General features: G+C 36.2%; 4 protein-coding genes across 4 annotated transcripts; 3 read left to right on the top strand and 1 right to left on the bottom strand.

Moving 5' to 3' along the window:
* Positions 1 to 180: 180 nt before the first annotated feature.
* LOC149610289 (uncharacterized) lies at positions 181 to 17,763 on the bottom strand. Its single transcript, XM_089859447.1, has 19 exons — positions 17,617 to 17,763; positions 17,107 to 17,151; positions 16,937 to 17,026; positions 16,728 to 16,871; positions 16,594 to 16,650; positions 16,432 to 16,515; positions 16,052 to 16,363; positions 15,801 to 15,976; positions 14,615 to 14,801; positions 8,593 to 8,672; positions 8,353 to 8,524; positions 8,072 to 8,134; positions 7,043 to 7,408; positions 5,940 to 6,005; positions 5,776 to 5,863; positions 5,566 to 5,700; positions 5,412 to 5,482; positions 4,048 to 4,530; positions 181 to 835 (listed from the first exon to the last, which is right to left on the bottom strand). The coding sequence occupies exons 1-19, from the start codon at positions 17,641 to 17,643 to the stop codon at positions 545 to 547; spliced, it is 2,937 nt and encodes a 978-aa protein (XP_089715573.1). The 5' UTR covers positions 17,644 to 17,763; the 3' UTR covers positions 181 to 544.
* On the top strand, positions 9,260 to 10,008 carry LOC149610291 (uncharacterized). The gene is made up of 3 exons (XM_089859463.1): positions 9,260 to 9,398; positions 9,462 to 9,681; positions 9,742 to 10,008. Exons 2-3 carry the CDS (start codon positions 9,511 to 9,513, stop codon positions 9,991 to 9,993), a joined length of 423 nt encoding a protein of 140 aa, XP_089715589.1. The 5' UTR covers positions 9,260 to 9,398; positions 9,462 to 9,510; the 3' UTR covers positions 9,994 to 10,008.
* Positions 10,295 to 14,570, top strand: LOC149610290 (uncharacterized). Its single transcript, XM_089859452.1, has 9 exons — positions 10,295 to 10,448; positions 10,512 to 10,618; positions 10,680 to 10,832; positions 10,898 to 11,059; positions 11,129 to 11,351; positions 11,421 to 11,654; positions 11,721 to 12,370; positions 13,373 to 13,525; positions 14,247 to 14,570. The coding sequence occupies exons 1-7, from the start codon at positions 10,302 to 10,304 to the stop codon at positions 12,171 to 12,173; spliced, it is 1,479 nt and encodes a 492-aa protein (XP_089715578.1). The 5' UTR covers positions 10,295 to 10,301; the 3' UTR covers positions 12,174 to 12,370; positions 13,373 to 13,525; positions 14,247 to 14,570.
* A 15-nt stretch (positions 17,764 to 17,778) lies between the features above and the next one.
* okr (DNA repair and recombination protein RAD54-like okr) lies at positions 17,779 to 20,297 on the top strand. The gene has a single exon (XM_089859450.1). It carries the CDS (start codon positions 17,912 to 17,914, stop codon positions 20,111 to 20,113), a length of 2,202 nt encoding a protein of 733 aa, XP_089715576.1. The 5' UTR covers positions 17,779 to 17,911; the 3' UTR covers positions 20,114 to 20,297.
* The last annotated feature ends 130 nt before the right edge of the window (positions 20,298 to 20,427 follow it).

The raw sequence follows: 20,427 nt of genomic DNA, 5'->3' as shown, positions 1-20,427 counted from the left end.
CACGTCAGCCAATCAGCAGCGTTGTTTTTAACCAATAGGGTAAGTACGTCACTGTACGTGTCAAATTTAAAAAGGGTAAAGCCCACGTGGATGTCATTTTTCAACCATATAGATATAGAAATACACTATTATTTAATATCTCTATGTTTTCAACTTAATTAAAATTCTAGCAGCGTAAAATGCGTGTAAATACCCGCTATTTATTGTATCTATTTACAGCAAAAACGTTTTAGGTAAAAAATATACAGTTGACTAGAAATATAATATAAAATGGCATAGTATACGCAAAATTTGCATTTACCGGGGAATTATTAGAAACATTGCCACTATAATCATCGCGGAAAAATATGTAATAAAATCATAAGTAATCAACAAAAATGCTTACGAAAAAAAAAAAAAAAAAAAATAGAAGTATACCGGTACAAGGCTTAATTAAAATGGGAATTATAACATAGGTTCTAAATAGCACATAACATTTAAAACTACAGTTGTTACTTAGCTTTTATCTAAAGACTTTACATCTCAGAATTTACTATATTAATTATCAAAAAAACTCGCCTCTAATTTTACGCTTACTTTTAGTCTTTTTCTTTTCCATTGTCGATTCGTTTCTACTTAGAGCCAAAGCTAACTCAAGATCCTCTTGTTCTTGCTTAGCTTGACGTTTCAGTCTTTCTTGTTCAAGCTGGAAACTTTCTTGAGTCGCCCACGCTAATTGCTGATCTTCCGACAAAGTTATGGCATTAGATTTAGATTTAGTCGAAGACACCGCTGTTGATGAAGGTGAAGCGGGTTGACCTTTATCCCTCGGAAAATAAGGAGGAAGTGGGGAAAACTACAATTGGCAAAATGTTTTTTTAGCAAATTATTAGTATCGTGCATGTTACATTCGCTTAAATTAAATTAAATTAAATTAATAATAAATAATGTAACCAAAATTAAGCGATATGAAAAATAAAAATATACCCTACTACAGCTGCGAAATAAACCCTTTCTAAATTAGCCAGCATCCTGTGTATGCGTAGATTTCGTAAGATCAGTCAAAGGAATAGACGAAAGCGAAGACAAAAAAGGAAGAATAGAAATTACGCAATTGCAATTTGCAGTGAGTATAGTATCAGCAGCACAGACGTATTTTAAGCGATCACAAAAACGCTTTGCTTATTCACCTTAGCATGCCTTGAAAATTTTTAACTAAAAATCCACAGCAAATTTTATAACATTTCATTAACTTTGAAACAACACTGGATTACAAGAGGAAGGGGGTTTCTTTTTTTTTTTTTTAGTAGTAGTAGTAGTTATCGTCAACACATGAGTAAATTACAGATAACGAGACTCGCTAAAACACATTTACTAATCATTAATACACTTTTTATATATATAAACTCAAAAAACTTGGTTGTTTCATATGATAAAACTAAAAAAAAAAAAAAAAAAAATGGAACATTTTTCTGTTATTTTCTTTTATCTCCCGGTAATCTTTCGAAATATTAAAATGATTTTTAATTTATAATATTTCCCTATCTAAAGGCTAAAGGTTCAAGTGAAACTCATTTGTTTTTTTCTTTTTCGTCTCTAAACATAACCTTTTATATCTATTATTTTACTTACAACAAGAAAGAGGCACCAGGTTTTATTCTTTTGTTTTAAGTTTTTAAAATTTTTTGCCAACCAACGAACGGAAAAGAAAAAGTTATTTACACGAAATACACTATTTTTATTTTTGCCTTTTTTTTTTCGATTATTTCTCAAAGATCTTAGTAAACATTCTTTATCTCTGTTAATTAATTAATTAATTAATTAAGAGCTAGACAACTATTAAATTTATTAGTTTTGGTTTTGTTTTAGACAAAAATGTAATGTATTTATTATTCAATTCATGCATTTGGCAGTTGAATTATTTTTTATTTTTTTTTTTTGGTTGAAATTTTACGTTTCAAATTTTTTTATTTTACTTCCTGAATTAACCAAAAAAAAAAACTGTGCTTTTAATCCAATTAATTAATTATTTATTTATTTAAGGGACATTTATTAACCTGATTAACATCGGGTTCTAAAAAAAATGAAGTTTTGAATAATAATTGAAATATTATTATTCAAAAGCACCAATTATTACTTGTTGATTTTTTAAGTCTTTCGTCTTTAATTTTTTGGTTTATTATTTTTATTTTTTATTTATTCGCGCAAATTTTAAAGCCTACTTTTTTTATTTCCACACTCATTTTAATTATGTCTATATAACCCTTTTTTTTCATTTTTATATATATAGTTTTGGTTTTTAGCTGCATTTCGTTTTATAATTGAAGCTAATTAACACTGTTAAGTTAAGAGAAGATTTTTTTCTAAGAGTTTTTGCGAGACACCACATCGACATATTGGTTTGGTTTTTTTTTTTTTAAAAATAATTTACAAAAAGCGACAGGATTAGGTTAGGCTGATGAAGAGGAGGGTGGGAAAGCTTTTCAATTTCACGATTATTTTGAAATAAATGTATAAATGTAGTGTTTTTCAACAAAATTACGTTCTTATTTAAATCAAGGATGACGGGGATAGGCGCGCTAACTGTGGAACAGTTCCAGTCCGGTGGGACGCTAGAAATGGGGGAGGAATACTCGGGAAAATGGCGGGCAGGCCAGTTCAGAGTGACGAATCACGGTGACCAAGGATGATGACGCAGGATGCAAAATCTGAGAGAAATAGGCGGCGCCCTAACTGTGGAGTGGTTCATGTTGGCTAGGATGCCAAAAATGAGTTAGGAATAGAGCTATCTCAAAAACCTTAGTGTGACGTCACCCATGCTATTTGCCCATAGAATAAAAGCGGTACCAAATATGGCCGCCAACTGCCAAAGCTAAGGCCGTGACGTTTTACCTAGGCACTGACGTCACAACCGAGATAGCTCTATAGTTGGACTCAATTGTAATTGGTTCGTTTGTAGCCCTTCTTGACCAATTAAAATTGAGTCCGAGCATTCCTCCCCTCATTTTTGGCGTCCCACCCAACCTGAGCCGTTCCACGGTTAGCGCGTCTATTTCTCTCATATCTCGCATCCCCCATCATAATTGCGTAGACCGCCCGCCATTTTTTCCGAATATTCCTCCGCCATTTCTAGTTACCCACCGAACCTGAACTGTTCCACAGTTAGCGCGCCTATTTCTCTCGAATTTCGCATCCACCCCCCATCATCCTTGTTTAAATCAGGTGCTTAACGATAAAAAAAACTAACTACTAAAGACTAGACTTTTTACGTTTATTAATCAAATCTCATTTGCCAAAATTAATTTGACACACAATATAGGCACTGCCGTTATTTTTAGTGATAATTCAAAAATGGATAATTAAATTTCAAATGCGCTGTTATCATTTACATTTACCCCAGAAAAAAAAACAAAACAAAAAGCAAGCAGTTTTAAAACAATTAATGAGTATAAGCCTAGTATTTGATTAACTAATAGTAATTAATGTATTGAATGGGTTAATTAATAAGAATTATTAATGGTTAATGATACACGTTGTTTCTTTCAAAAATCTAATCTAATAATACTCGTCCTCTGGTTACTTGGTATGTTTTATATTATGAAAATTATTATACTCTGTGTGTATAATAACGGAAAAAAGCATGAACTTCGTAAAAAGCGTGAAATAGTATATCGATAGCGATTAAAACTGGAATGAAATGTATATATATCTCACGTATTATTAATATTAGTTAAATGCGGCGCTTATATTAACGATTTCTAATTAAAAAAATACTCAAAAAGAGAAGAAGAATGAATATCGCTGAGAAAGAAAATGCATACTACAGGGAGCTGACTCGGAAATTAACTATAACTAGTATAGTTTTTCTTATTTTAAAATAAACTCGTTACTATAGACCCTGAATAATAATAATAATAATTAAAACAATTCGAGACACTTGATAATAAAACAACCGTTAATTCTTTTTTTGCTCATACTTCTAAACACTTCTTAACATTATTAATTTAAATATCTTAATTAACTAGAACTATATATCCGTAAACTTTATATACCTGCCATTCAATTTACCTTCTCAAAGTCTGCGAAATTTGCGAATGAATCATTGATGGTGTTTCCTGTAGAAACTGCTGCAAATGGGTCCATTCCAGTCTTTGCGGCAAAAGGGTCGGGTCCCGTGGCGGCTGAAGCGAATGGATCAATTCCACTTTTGGAAGCGAAAGGATCGTCAAAGGGATCTCCGCCATCCATTTTAGCCACGCTTGAAAAAGCTACGTTGCTCGATTCAAGGGCAAAGGGGGCAAAAGGATCGGCTACCGCTGATTTTACAGAACTGGTGTCACTAAAAGGATCGTGAGCGGCAGCTACGGCCGCGGCTGTCGGAGGAGGGGGAGGAGCGGGAGCCGCTCTAGTTGGTCCAGTTTTAGCCGGGGCACCCGCGGCCCTTGGCGGTGCGGGTCTGGGTGGAGGAGCTTTACTCTTTTTGGGAGGTAACTCTGGTGCGGGAGTATTAGCCGGACCAAATGGGTCTGAACCAAATGGATCTCCTCCGAACTAGTTAACAATACATTTAAATAATTACTTACAACCTTTTAAATTTACTTAAACAGGGTTCGGACGAAATTTTTATATTGAAAATCCCTGACTTTTCACGCAGCTTATCGCCAACGAAATTTGGCAAAATCCCTGACTTTTCATGCAGCTTATCGCTAACGAAATTTGGCAAAATCCCTGACCATTTTAAGGTGTGTTTACACGCAGAGCCCATATCATCCTCACACCTAGCTGATACGTAGCATTGCTCTAAGCATGGTTTGATATATAAAACGAAATCCCTGACTTTCTAGGAAAAAACTTTAAATCCCTGACGGTCCCCCAATTTCCAAATCCCCGACGGTCCCCCAATTTCCAAATCCCCGACGGTCCCCCAATTTCCAAATCCCCGACGGTCCCCCAATTTCCAAATCCCCGACGGTCCCCCAATTTCCGAATCCCCGACGGTCCCCCAATTTCCGAATCCCCGACGGTCCCCCAATTTCCGAATCCCCGACGGTCCCCCAATTTCCGAATCCCCGACGGTCCCCCAATTTCCGAATCCCCGACGGTCCCCCAATTTCCGAATCCCCGACGGTCCCCCAATTTCCGAATCCCCGACGGTCCCCCAATTCCCGAATCCCCGACGGTCCCCCAATTTCCGAATCCCCGACGGTCCCCCAATTTCCGAATCCCCGACGGTCCCCCAATTTCCGAATCCCCGACGGTCCCCCAATTTCCGAATCCCTGACGGTCCCCTAATTTCCGAATCCCTGACGGTCCCCCAATTTCCGAATCCCTGACGCTCCGCCAACTTCCAAATCCCTGACTTATCCAGATTCTGTACGAACCCTGTTAAACAAAATATTTTATGGCAAATGGGAAAAATGATCCAAAGTTACCCCATCATTTGCTATAGAGATTTCTTTTTTAGCACTATTGTCACCAAAAGGATCAAATGGGTCACTCTTAGCTGTGTTAAAAATAATACAAAGATTATTTTATCAAATAAATTATCTTCTATTAATGAGCTCAAATGAAAATTGGACGTCATACCAGGACCAGATGGAAAGCTTCCAAAGGGATCTACCCCTCCAAATGGATCAGCCTTGACATCTGGGGGAGGGAAAGTGCTGGCAAATGGATCACTCTCAAATCCACTGCTCGTGACTACTTCAGCTTTGAAAGGATCTTAAATGATAAAGTTATCAATCAATGACAACTTCCATTTTTAATAATTAAATTCCAAATTAATAAAGGACCAACCTGATTTAAACGGATCTTCACCGGCAAATGGATCCACGTCAAATCCATTTGTCGTACCAAATGGATCTTTGCTTTTGAATGGGTCTTCCTATAAGTTTTTGTATGGGGATACAGATCAACATGCGATTTATGTTTAATCATTTTCATAAGAATTAAAATCATACTTTGAAATCATCAACAGTGTCAATTACACTGAAGGCACTTTCATTGCTGGTTGGACTACTCGCACCCTAAACAAACAAGGATTTCTAATTTAAAGTTCAGATAACATAACATTATACCTTAAAAGAACGACCTTTTTCTAAATATAAAAGGAAAAATATTTTTTTTTAAAAAATAAATGATCTCTTATTAAAAAAAAATAGCATTTAATTAGTCTTAAAAACTATCAAGGACTACTGCGCCACCCGCCATTGGTTTAGTGGCGTCTGCTAAATTGAACCACTTACCCTTAGAGCATTGGTTGAATTCAAACAGGCTGAGAGAGGCAAGGTAGGGATAAGTGGTTCGGGATAGCAGACGCCACTAAACCAATGGCGGACGGCGCAGTAGTCCTCGTTTTTAAGACTAATTAAATGCTAATTATTTTGTAATAAGAGAGTTTTTCCTTTTATATTTAGAAAAACGCCGTTCTTTTAAGGCATAATGTTATGCAGGGTTCATACAACTTTTGAAAAACCAATTTCCCTGAGATTTCCAGGTTTTCTCCCCATATATTTCCCTGAATTTTCCAGGTTTTTCCCGTATATGGAGTATTCCATGGAGCAAATGTTAACGAAGGAGGGGGGGGGGGCAAATATGACTATTACATAATCAAAGGACATCCCAATATCTCTAATATAACCAGAGTTATGAGTCTCCAAAGTATAGTGTAATGTTAATCCTATGGAGGGAATGTTCACGAACATTTTGCTCAATTACTCGGCCCCTGTTTGACGCAAATTTCCCTGATTTCCCTGAATTTTACTAAAAATTATGAATTTCCCTGACATTTTTGTCAACTATTTATTTCCCCGATTTTTCCAGGTTTGTATGAACCCTGTTATGTAACCTAACCCTTTTCTTTAACCAAAATATTATACAAAAAAAATTAATAATAACAAAAGAGTCCCAACTTTTCCCATGACAAAGTACTTTATTCCTTATTGCGGCCGCGAAATATCACCACACAAATCTTACAAAGCTGTATATTTTTTTGTGCCACATACCATAACCATAGTTTAAGTTTAGCATATCAAAGAAAGATAAAAATAACCCTGTGACTTACTGTATTCGAAAAATTGTGGTATTCCAATTCTGAAAAGGGAGTAATTGCCCGTAGCGATAGATCACTGACGCTACTTCCATCACCGTTTGTTATTGCTGTATCGAACGTGCCAATTCCATCGTTCATTTGTCGTTGTTGCTCCTGTAACTGGTTGATTTTTGCTTTGGCTTGACTGATTTGTAACTGAGTATCTTGTAAAGATTTTGATATGGAATCTAATTGATTTTGTCCACTCTTTATTTGCTCCTCCAATGAATTCTCCAATTTCCTTAATTCACTCAATTCTTCCCTCTTGGTATTGAGTTCCTCTTCTTGCGTCTCCAGGGATTTTTTCTGTTCTTCCACTTTTTTCCTCAAATTTTCAACCTGTTATCATTTCAAAAATTGCGACAAGAAGTTATATCAAACAACCGACAGGTTATTAAAGGGAGGGTGAAGTAGAAAATCAAGTGATTTTTTATCGATTTTTCTACTAATTATAAGACCAGTCTGCATAGTCAAACATCCAGGAAATACCAGCTCAGAATGATTTTAAAATTCAAATTAGGTTCAGATTTTAAGGATGATTTGAAGTATCCCCCTCCGACCAATCGCGTAACGCCCTGCCTTTTTATTAACAAAATTCTCGTGGCACGTTCCGTGTTGAATGAAATTTAGCGCGAGATTTGATAAAATTCGCGCGCGACGTGACAATCGTGGCGGCGCGAGACACGGAGCGTGCCACGAGAATTTTGTTAATAAAAAGGCAGGGCGTTACGCGATTGGTCGGAGGTCCTTCTTTAAAATTATCCTTAAAATCTGAACCTAATTTGAATTTTAAAATCATTCGGAGCTGGTATTTCCCAAATGTTTGACTATGCAGACTGGCCTTATAATTAGTAGAAGAATCAATAAAAAAATCACTTGATTTTCTACTTCACCCTCCCATTAAACAACGCGATCGTGATCAAACAATATGATATTAAAATAAACAATTAAACAACGTACGTCACCGTGCATGCATGCATGCGCCTTAGTAAATAAAAGTACCTGTATCGTTTCTTCTTCGAACTGCTTCTTTAGTTCCGCTAAAGTACTATCTATACCAACTTCCTACAAAATGGCAACGTAAAAAAAGAAAGAAAGAAACATGCGCGAAAATAAAAATAATAAAATTAATTAATTAAAAAGCAAAATGAGTGAAATAAATAAATCCATAAACAAAATCAATTAAACATCAAAAATAATATAAATACATGACTAAAAGAAAAATATATAATATTCCGGAAGCCAAGTCTAATCATGTTTTAGCTGGACGAAATCTATCTAACCTGCGTTTCGAGATCCGAAAGCCTTTTCTTGGCTTCAGACTTTTGTAGTTCCAGTTGCTTTAACATGGAACTTAAAGTCTCTTGTTCCTTTTGTAGGTTTTGAATTTCATTAGTCTTAGACGAGATTTCGCTTTCTTTGCTACCAATGTCTTCTTCGAACTTTGTTTTTTCCCTATCATAAATTTTTAAGATGATAAGATTACAAACTTTAATTAGAACCACGTTTAAATTTAAATATACTTCTGCAGTTCTTTTATTTCAGAGGTTAGAGTATCAAGTTCTTTACTGCCCGCGGAAGGTGGTGTGACATTCGACGTATCCTAGAACGCAAGATTTAAAAAAAAAAAGGGTTGGGCCTATTATAAAACTTGATAAATAAAAACGTGAACGTGATATTGATTGCTAAGTAACAATAATTAGGCCTAATAACTATTTCAAGAAAGAGAGATAAATGTTCCAAAAGATAAAGTATATGAAGCACTGAGCGTTATTTCAACTTAAAGATGTTTGTAAATACTGCTTATCTAACATACTTAAGCTTCCTAGTGGATATTTGCCTAATATTATTGATAAGTTTCAATGGGTATGGATAATAATAAAACTATTTAATTAGCCTTATTCCTGATCAGCGCCACCTACCTATAGCGGCGACTTTGAGAACTACTGTAATCGGAAAGCCAATCAGATGTCGCTAAAATCTGGTGACGTCACTGACGGGCACTCTCGGGGTCTTACCAAAAATGACGTCACCAGATTTTAGCGACATCTGGTTGGCTTGCCGTTTACAGTAGTTCTCAAAGTCACCGCTATAGGTAGGTGGCGCTGATCAGGAATAAGGCTAATTTACTGGCAACCACAGAGGCGAAAAGCCTATAATTGTGGTTGCTAATGACATAGGCTTTATAGCTTGAATGTGATAATAATTATTTTAATTAACGCAGACACGCTACGCGAGAAATTAAAGATGTAGAACACGACATTAATCTAGAGAAAGTAGCGATATTGGCTTCAACTGAGAGAAAATTGGTTCTACCGTGTCATAAAGGGTAAATAACGAAGTAAAACGTAATTAAACAATCAACGCTTGATTAAGGATTATTATTACACAGTTTGCTTCCAAAAAATGATAAAAATGACCAAGTTTGGACTGCAATCCCAATGAAAACTAACAGAGAGGTTTCAGTTCGCGTTGATGGTGACCGTATAAAACTAACAAAGGATTTAGTTTTAATAATCACGCATCCCTATATTAATGATTCCGGGATTTATAAGTGTTTAAACTATTCGCAATATCTTGTTAACGTAGCTGAGAATGAATTAACAGAAACAGTAAGTTTCAAAAGGCAAAGCAACTTTTTGAATCGTTTACGCTTCAGTGTCTGTCTTTAGGTAACGCAAGAAGAGATTGAAAATAAAGTATCAACATTCAGGGCACCAAAAGACGCGTCAAATTACCTAAAACTCATCCAGAAAGAAGGAATTATGGAGCAGAATGATTTAAATTTGGCTTTTTATGATGAAATGGATGATATAATAGTTTATCCTTCTTGGGGAGAATGGTCTTCTTGCGACAGATGCAATTCAAAGGGGAGGACAAGAAAAATCGGCATTTGCACAGTTGCGGTACCATACCAAAATTAAGCATAAAACTTCAGTTTTAAACATATACCTAAATTTTTTAGCACTGGAAACTAGCATTAAAGCATTGGCTAACTAATGCAATCCTGCGCGTCAAACAGAGGGCTAGGAAGGAACTATACGATGGTGCAGCGAAAATTGAAGCTGAAAGCGCACGAAAGAATACATGGGGTTTGACCAACCAGCAAATCTACGAAAGGAATCTAAAGTTGAACCAATCCATCCAAGAATATTTATCAAATACAGTCGATAAGGTTCAAGAAGACGCTGTCAAAGAAGCCCTATCGGAGTTCAATATATCCCTTGCGATAATGGACATAAATCCGTATCCAAAGAGTAATCAAAGTTATCTGGACCAGTTTCCAACTGGTGTACCATGCAGATCCGCTTATTTGGAAGATATTTTTAAGGATAGGGTTAAATCTAAACCGAGTGTTATACTTTACGCTCCATGTGAGGTATAATTACAGAAGGGCTCGAGTTTCTTTCCAATTTGAAAACGTTTTGGGAAACTGATTTAGGAAAAATGTCCAAACGAGATGGAGTCTAACGAAAAATATTCCGACGGGATAGATAAAAGGGTTCTAGTTGTTACTGAAGGAGCTTCTGCCATTATTAAATGTCCTAGGTATGATAAGTTGAAGAATAGTAATAATAACTGAAAGGTTCTAGCGTTAAAACCTATGTAGGAATGAAGATGATCAAAACTTCCAATGGCGTTTCGGAGACGAAGAAATCGATGTGATTAACGTAGAGAAAACTAGCGCAGGTCGAATGTGTGTCGATTGGAACAATAACATCAAAATTGAGAGAATAATTAGAAGCGACTTAGGAGTTTATAGGTCAGAAGAAAATTTTTATTTTGACACGGGCAACAATACACTACAACACCAATTTTTGGAAAAAGCTGCTGGAATAAGTCTAGCTTGATGGGTTTTGTGAAATTACAATCGACACCTTCTTCGGACCACGATAAAAATCGTCCTACCATCATTTTAAAAAATGTTCAGCGCAAAGCGGCGATATTGGCATCAACCACAACCAAACTGACGTTACTGTGTCATAGTGGGTAAATATCACAGGTGTCAAAAAATACTACAGATAAAAACTATAACCAACGTTGTGTAAAACAATTTAGTTCAGGTACAAAAACGGAAGTAAATAAGCAGATTTGGAACAGAACTCTCGTAGCGAATAGCGATGAAGAGCTTCGTGTTCATATTGACGGTGAAAAGATAAAACTAAGAGATGATTTGGCTCTAGTTATGGAAAAACCTTCCATCAGCGACTCTGGGTTATATAAATGTAACGCAAATTCAGTATATTTGATTGACGTAGTCAGGGACGAACCGACAGAAACGGTAAGTACTACGCAAAACCAATACTTTATTACACTCAAGTACTATTCAAGTAATTGAATAGCGTCTCAGTTAACACTAGAGGAACTTGGAAACAGAAGAAGCACCTTTTATCCATCGAAAAAGATTGAAAATTACTTCAAATTCTTTAAAAACGAAAGTATAATGGAACCAAATGACTTTAAGTCCGCTTTTTATGATGAAATTGAAGACATTCTTGTCTATAACAAATGGGGGAACTGGTCTCATTGCGACCAATGCGATACCATAGGGAAAGCCAGAAGAATTGGAATTTGTACCGTAGCAGTTAGTAGAACAAATTTAAATTAAAATAAAAGCATTAACGTGATGGACATAATCTCCTCTGCGCAGCGTTTCAAACATTTAATTAAAGACTGGCTCAGTAAAGCCATCTCAAAGGTGAAAACTAGAGCAATACAAGAACTCTATGATGGTTCGGCTAAAATTGCCGTAGAATATGGCATGAAGAACACCTTAGATTTAACAAACGAACAAATGCATCAGAGAAATCTGAAACTAAATGAATCAATCCAAGAATATCTAACTAACAACGCTGAAAACATCGCCAATCAAGCTCTGCAGGAAATACTAACAAAATTCAACATAACTCTTCCAACCACAACAAATAATTTTGATTCAGATCTTTTAAAGGATGAGGAACTAAGTTTTGTGGATGAATTTCCGACGGGGATACCGTGCAGATCCCATCACTTGGAAGCAAAATATAAGGAGATGCTCTTCATTAAATCTCGAAAGAGCTTCATGGTTTATGGAAGTTGCGAGGTAGTACAAAGACCACTTTAGACATTAAAGCTAATCTTCAATAAAATATCATGCCTATGAAATATCCTTTTTCAGGAAAAATGCTCTAATAAGGAACAAGTCTTTGAAATTGGAAAAGTTCAGGGAACCAACGAAAATTTGGCTGCTGTGCCCAAATTAGCAGGAAGAGACGTTCTATACATTGTTGAAGGAACGGTTGCTATTATACATTGTCCTGGGTAATTATTGCGACTTAAAGCAAAGCGCGGGTCTAGCGGGTCCCCTACAAGGCGACTTTCCTCCTGTACTCCCGTTTTGGCTTGGCAAAGGCTAGTGGGCGGGATTTATATGGGCACTTATAAATCCCGCCCACAAATGCCTCCTGCCTTCGCCAAGCCAAAACTGGAGTTCGTAAGGAAAGTCAACTTGTAGGGGATCCACTGGACCCGCGCTTTGCTTTAAATGAGCTGTTACAAAGCAGCAAATATTCTGACCGTTTAGGGGTGTGCCTGGTCCCCAATGGCGATACCCGAAGACTACCCTTCCTTGTGTACCCACTCCGATACCCTCAACAATTGGAACCTAGTCTGGTAGTAAGAATAGTCCCCCTATTACCCTGTCAACTTGTCAAGCTGAAATAGGTTCGCGGGTAGGTAGGAAAATAGGGGTTAAAGGGGGGGGGGGACAAGCCACTTCCCAGTTTAGAAAGACTCCGAGTTTTAAGAACGACGAAATGCAGTGAAACACTGTTTCAAGGTGAAATATAGTTCCCATAAGGTACGCGTTCTGTAGTAGTTTCTTTCTGAGACAGAATAAAATCACCACGTAGTGACACACCTATATCATCCCATTGCCAGTGTACTGTGTTTAAATAAGACTAAGAGTTTAAGGGACTGTTCAGACCATCTTCCTCATAGAGCTTAGCATTGGTATGGGTAAAAAAGAAGAGGAGGTCGGACAGCCCCCTTAAAAAGGGGAAAGCGGAACCCAACTGCTACCCAAGAACAAAATTTTAGATTACCCGAACCCTATTGGAAACTATAAAATCTCTACCAACACACCCCTACTGCGAGGTGTGCTGACGAATTTGTGCAAAATAACTACATAAGCCTACTTGTCTGGGTTTTGTTATTGGGTAATGGGCCCTATAAAGGTCTTCTTGGGAGGCTTCCAAACCTCCCAAATAATCTTTTCAAAATTATCCACTAAACTTAGTCATACATTAAAAAATTACAATGCAGGAATGAAGATGGAGAATATCTACCATGGCACTTCAAAAACGAAAAATTCGACATGGCCAATACTGAGAAAAACACGGAAGGCCGCCTATCATTTGATTGGAACAACAATCTCAAAATTGAGAAAATAAATAGAAATGATTCAGGAATATACAGGTTTGTTACGGCATTTTATCAGATCACTCCTTATCTTGCCATCATATAGATTAAATTATAATTCTAACATTTACTGCAGGGCGCAACGTCATAATCCTAAATTTAAAGGAAAAGTTCAGGTAACATAACTTTATACCTTTAAAGAACGGCCTTTTTCTAAATATAAAAGGAGAAATAAATGATCTCTTATTGCAAAATAATTAGCTTTTAATTAGTCTTAAAAATAATCAAGGATTACTGCGCCATCCGCCATTGGTTTAGTGCATGGCGTCTGCTAGCCAGAACCTCTAACCCCAAACGTGATTGGTTGAATTCTCAAAGGCTGAGAGGTAAGGGGTAAGAGGTTCTGGCTAGTAGACGCCACCAAACCAATGGCGGATATGAGCAGTAATCCTTTTTTTTAAAGACTAATTAAATGCTAATTATTTTGTTTATAAGAGATCTTTTACTTTTTATTAATATTTTCCCTCTTATATTTAGAAAAAGGCCATTCTTTTAAGGTATAATGTTATGTTAACTGTACTTTTCCTTTAAAGGGGCAGGCAAATGTTTCCTAAGCATAAAACGTCTCCTGCCTAGTAACTAACCTCCCAACTTCTATAAAAAAATATAAAACCAATTGGTTGCTAACCAATTTTGCAATAGAATGACCAAAATAATTTAATCTTATTATTATTATAATATTATTATAGACTATTAAATATTTTAATATCCTTGACAGTTGTTGGAATGGATCTACCCTAATAGGAACAGTGAAATTACACGTGACCCCACCAGATTGGACTGAAAAGGTGTTTACCTTTGATTTGTTAGGTTTAGGTTTAAGTTTAGGCGCAATTCTAACGTTACTGATTATCCTTATAATTTTAATTGGAGCCTTAAAAAACCGAAATTTGAAAACTAAGGTGTAAAGTGTTACTTAAGTTATAATTAAAGTTGTAAACTTTAAAATTAAAAGGTTCAACTTGTCTAAATTAAATTGAAAACACCAAAATGTTAACTTAAAACTGTTTAAATATAAAGAACTATAATATTCTTGTATAAATCCCATCAGGAGCTAAATTAAAGACGTCACAATAAAATACTCACGTTAAGAGTTAGTCCCGCTAATCCTCCAGAATCCGATTGAGGTTTGGGCCTCAGGGTTGGGGGAATCATTTCAGGCGTCAATTGTTGAGGTAATTCCATTCCTTGGAGTTTGTTGGAAATTAAGTGCATGGCCAGAGCAAACTGTTCAGAGCTTAGTTGGCCATTTTGTCGAACGTCACAGAGATTCCTATCAGTTTAATAGGAGTGTATTGGTTAACAAGAAACTTGAGGAATTCTCTCTGAAGTTCTTAGATCAAGGAGTCCACCCAAGAATTTTAAATCCTTATAGGAACAATTAGGATTTTTCTTTCTCTCTCCATAATTATAGGATTTTATAGGAGAAAATGTGTTTTTATAAGATTTTATAGGAGAAAATGCGTTTTTATAGGATTTTATAGGAGAAAATGCGTTTTTATAGGATTTTATAGGAGAAAATGCGTTTTTATAGGATTTTATAGGAGAAAATGCGTTTTATAGGATTTTATAGGAGAAAATGCGTTTTTATAGGATTTTATAGGAGAAAATTGTGTTTTTATAGGATTTTATAGGAGAAAATGCGTTTTTATAGGATTTTATAGGAGAAAATGCGTTTTTATAGGATTTTATAGGAGAAAATGCGTTTTTATAGGATTTTATAGGAGAAAATGCGTTTTTATAGGATTTTATAGGAGAAAATGCGTTTTTATAGGATTTTATAGGAGAAAATGCGTTTTTATAGGATTTTATAGGAGAAAATGCGTTTTTATAGGATTTTATAGGAGAAAATGCGTTTTTATAGGATTTTATAGGAGAAAATGCGTTTTTATAGGATTTTATAGGAGAAAATGCGTTTTTATAGGATTTTATAGGAGAAAATGTGTTTTTATAGGAAAATATAGGAGAAAAAAGCGTTTTTATAGGAAAATATAGGACTAAAAATGCTCATATATAACACTATATTGGTTTAAACTATGTAGAAAAATCTGAAAAAATAACAAACTGGATTTTAGTTTGAAAAAAGGAACTGTGATCTCGATAAAAGACCAAAGTTTGATGCTAAACTCTATAAAAAATTAAAAACTTCTACCAAGTCAAAAATATAGGATATTTTAGGGCCTTCCATGAAATTATCGGATAATATAGGTCAGGTTAAAAAATATAGGATTTTACAGGAATCATTGATTGGACTTAATACTAAATTTCTCACCATATATGAGCCAAAACTTGAGGTGGAAGTCCAGTTTGAATTAGAGTTTCCTTAATTTCGAGTCCAGAAACAAAACCATCTTGATCCGTGTCCAATTTAACAAATAGGACATCAGATTTTGCCTTATCAGTCGCACTCACCACCCATGGAACTGCGGGAGCTACTTTGTTTAAGGCCTAAATATAAAGAAAGAAAGAAAGTTATAAGTTTTAACTTTTAAATCGTTTAACGAATTACCAAAGGGATCTCACGTTTTTTAATGTAACATCAAGTCCAATGGTAGGGGTACTGGAACGCCTTGTTGGCCCTAATAGAGAGCCATCCAGACCAGGTAGTAAGTCTGGCAGTACCGTTATACCTGCTATCAAGGATTTTTTTCGCTTGCTAGCTGGTAATAGTTCGTTTGGCAATATAGCTGGTGGAGGAACACCTTCGAGAGCCTTTGTTACTAAATGCATAGCCAGAATAAACTCATCACGGTCAAGGAAACCATCTTGATCCATATCACTAAGTTCCCAGATTTTTCCAAGAGTATCAACGGGTAATTTCGAGTTGAGCATAATCTTCGAACAGAAAAATTTATTTCTCATCGGTGATTCAATAATAACAACGGATTAAGGTGCCAACATACAGGTTTAACAATATTTCCTGGAATTCTATTATCAGTTGGTCCTAATGATCTGAACATTTCATCGTACTTGCTCTGTTCCATAGGCTATAGGTTATACAGAATTTTAACGTAAAAACTTTTATTTTTTATACAGAAATGTGTATTTAAATTAATTGAATTAACCTTAATAGTCCAATCTAAAGCGGGTGACATTCTACCGCTTGAATGAGTTGAATCACCCTAATATACGAGTGATTGCGGTTTTAGATTTTGATTACAACAATCTAAATCAAACTTTTATTGAAAAATTACGTTACCATAGTTGGAGGTGGCACTGTTAGGTTAATATTGGCAATCGTAATGTCTTTTCCATTTTGAGCTAGCGAAACTAATTTCAACGCGACAAAAAAACCTCGTTTATCTAGAAAACCACGGCCATTTGGATCAGAGAGATCCCATATCTAACGAAGGGATAAATATGGTCAAAATATAGCTCAATCCCACACTTATTTTAATTTGAGCATACTTTGCTTAGGATACTATCTGAAAGTCTGGATTTTTTAAGGAATGATGCTGCTTCCATTGCCCCAACTCTATCAGTACCCGCAGGGTCAAGCTTTGTATGTAATAGTTAGTTCATTTAGTTACAAATTAAAACCAATTAATATACATTAATCTTTTCATCATATGAATTACCTGCTGGTAAAGGGCTTCATAGAAAGCCGTATGCATTCCAGCAACCTTAGTAAATTATCAGAGTTTTAATTAATTAATAAGAAGAAATATTTCAACTGTCAAACCCCTTTCACTGTGACTAATAGGAATAAATACTATGTTGTTGTCATAATGTCTATGATTACTGCGTGACGTAATGCTTAATTAAATTAGGGGCAAAGTCTACGAATAATAATATAATACCTCCCCCATTTTCGACTAGTACAACGTTGTTTCAAAGTAATTAAAAAGTTATGTTATTCCCATGAAAGTGAACGGAACGGATAAGTGGGTTTGGCCTAAATGAGAAGCCAAGGCATGGAATGGATATCGCTATAACCAAGGCTTAAGTATAAAACCTAATATTAACTCCCTCCATTTTCGTTACGATCAATTAAAAACTAAGGATTTTTACGTTAATTAAAGTTTATTTTTAAAATATGATAGAAATAAGCGTATTAGTTCATTAAGTTAAGATTTAAATGGACTTACCTGACTGGGCGACGGCAAAACTGCCATTTCGGCGATCACTTTCTATCTTGAAAACGTAACCGACAACCCGTTGTAGTTGCACCGGCCGATTGCCGGTAGAGAGCGTTGTATACGGAAATATATTTGGCGGGAGTTTTGACAGTAGCAGACGACGTGGTCGAACGGTGACGGTGGTAGAGAACGAGACCTATTAGTTCATACATAGCCATGTGAAAATCGACTTTCGCGTAATCTCTCGTGATTATTAACGAAAACATTTTCTGATTTATTTAATTTACGTTTAACATTAATAAATATGTTGAGAAGATTCGCACCGAGTCAGAAGTTTCGGAAACCAGATGAAACCAATTTCTTAATGTCAAAAGAAAACAAGAAGCGTAAGATGGAAGATGAAGACAGTGACCCCGCTAAAAGAAAGCCCTTGACAATTTTGAAGCCAAATTCAGTATTGGGTGGAAATTCAGATCATGAATCAATGATTAAAGAAATACTGTCAAGACCATTTAAAGTACCAATACCAAATTATTGTGGGAGTGGCTATGGACGGTCTTTAGGTATGAGAAGAACTGGTATAAGACGTGCGCTACACGATCCCAATGAAGAAATGGCTTTGGTTCTATACAGCCCACCAGTACTATCAGCGCACGAAAAACTTAAAGTTGATCCGAATCAACAGGAAGTACATGTTGTGGTTGATCCAGTTTTATGCAAAATATTACGTCCTCATCAACGTGAAGGAGTCAAATTCATGTGGGATTGCGTTACCGGTAAACAAATAGAAGGCAGTTACGGATGTATTATGGCTGATGAAATGGGTTTAGGTAAAACGCTTCAATGTATAACCCTACTTTGGACTTTATTGCGTCAAGGACCTGACTGCAAGCCCACAATAGAAAAAGGGATCATAGTAGCACCAAGTAGTTTAGTCAAAAATTGGTACAACGAAATAAAGAAATGGTTAAACAACGTGGTCAACGTTATGGCGATTGACAGTGGGACTAAAGCCGAAATTGACAAGAATTTGACTAGTTTCATGAACACTCACGGACGGAGACCCACTTGTCCCATTCTCATAATATCTTACGAAACATTTCGTTTGCACGCTAACGCGCTTCACAAAGGGGAAGTTGGTTTGGTATTATGCGACGAAGGTCACAGGTTAAAGAACGCCGAGAACCAAACCTACGCGGCCCTAACCAATTTGAAAGCGAAAAGAAGAGTACTATTGTCGGGAACCCCAATTCAAAATGATTTGTTGGAATACTTCAGTTTAGTTCACTTTGTGAACCAAGGTATACTTGGCACTGCTCAGGAATTCAAGAAGAAATTCGAAACGCCGATTCTAAGAGGAAGAGACGCTGATGCTACGGACGAAGTTCAAAAGAAAGGTCAAGAGAGGTTGGAAGAACTGATTTCAATCGTAAACAAATGCATGATCCGACGAACAGCAAACATCCTGTCCAAATATCTACCAGTTAAGATCGAGCAGGTGGTTTGCTGCAACTTGTCCGACTTTCAGAAACAACTGTACAACCAATTTATCAAATCGAAAGCCATTGCCAAAGTGGCGTCAGCTGCTGATAATGGTAAAATGAGCGCGTCACTAGCAGCCATTACGACGTTGAAAAAACTATGCAATCACCCGGACTTGATTTATGACGCTGTCAAAAACAAAGCCGATGGTTTAGAAGGTTGTTTCGAACTGTACCCGAAAAATTACTCGACAAAATCAGTAGTTCCGGAACTTTCTGGGAAATTTAAAGTTTTAGATTGCATCCTTGCTTTAATTAAAGCAACCTCAAATGATAAGGTGGTTTTGGTCTCCAACTATACTCAAACCCTAGACCTATTCGAAAAATTATGCGCTCTGCGAAACTACGTTTACGTAAGGCTCGATGGTTCCATGTCCATTAAAAAGCGGGCCAAAGTTGTCGAGACCTTTAACAACCCAGAAAGTAAAGATTTCATCTTCATGCTGAGCAGTAAAGCTGGTGGATGCGGACTTAATTTAATCGGAGCCAATCGTTTAGTTATGTACGACCCTGATTGGAATCCGGCTAATGATGGACAAGCGATGGCCAGAGTTTGGCGCGATGGACAAAAGAAACAATGCTTCATCTATCGTTTGTTAACAACGGGAACAATTGAGGAAAAAATATTTCAAAGACAGACTCATAAAAAGGCATTAAGCAGTTGCGTAGTTGACAATGAAGAGGACGTTCAACGTCATTTCAGTTTAGCGGAATTGAGAGAATTATTTATGCTAGAAAAAGGAACGCTGAGTGATACCCACGACAAAATGAGATGCAAAAGATGCGTTAATAACATTCAAGTTAAACCCCCACCCGATGACGCCGATTGCAACCGAGATCTTTCATTATGGAACCATTGCTATGACAAGAAAGGATTAGTGGATGTCATTTTGAAAAAATGTTGGGACGCTGGCGTGTCCTTTGTCTTTCACCAAAAATCCCACGATCAGAAAGTGGTTCCTTAGTCTTATTTCACTTTTAAAATCTGTATCTCGCGATTTCAGCAGTGTAATATCATTTCAAAGTGTAGCAAACAAAGTTAAAAATAACCATTCTTTATAATAACTGTTACGACGTGCTTATCATTTTTCATCTGAAAATAAATTCCCATCTAACAGAACCGCATTAAAAATAATTGATTGTATTAAATTCGATGTATTTATTTAATCTGACACTAACTTCCTATCTTCTCTTCTTTCTGGGATCAAATTTCTCTTTTATCAACCATTCTACGCGAGAGTCGTGAGAGACTCAGGGACTAAAGTTCTCTTTAGGCCCG

The sequence above is a fragment of the Phalangium opilio genome, unplaced genomic scaffold (assembly GCF_054372755.1).
Source record: "Phalangium opilio isolate 3A_F unplaced genomic scaffold, DU_Popi_V2 ptg000329l_1, whole genome shotgun sequence".
Classification (NCBI taxonomy): Eukaryota; Metazoa; Arthropoda; class Arachnida; order Opiliones; family Phalangiidae; genus Phalangium; species Phalangium opilio.
Note: the sequence above shows the minus strand (reverse complement) of the source record. Positions and strands in the feature narration are given on the sequence as shown.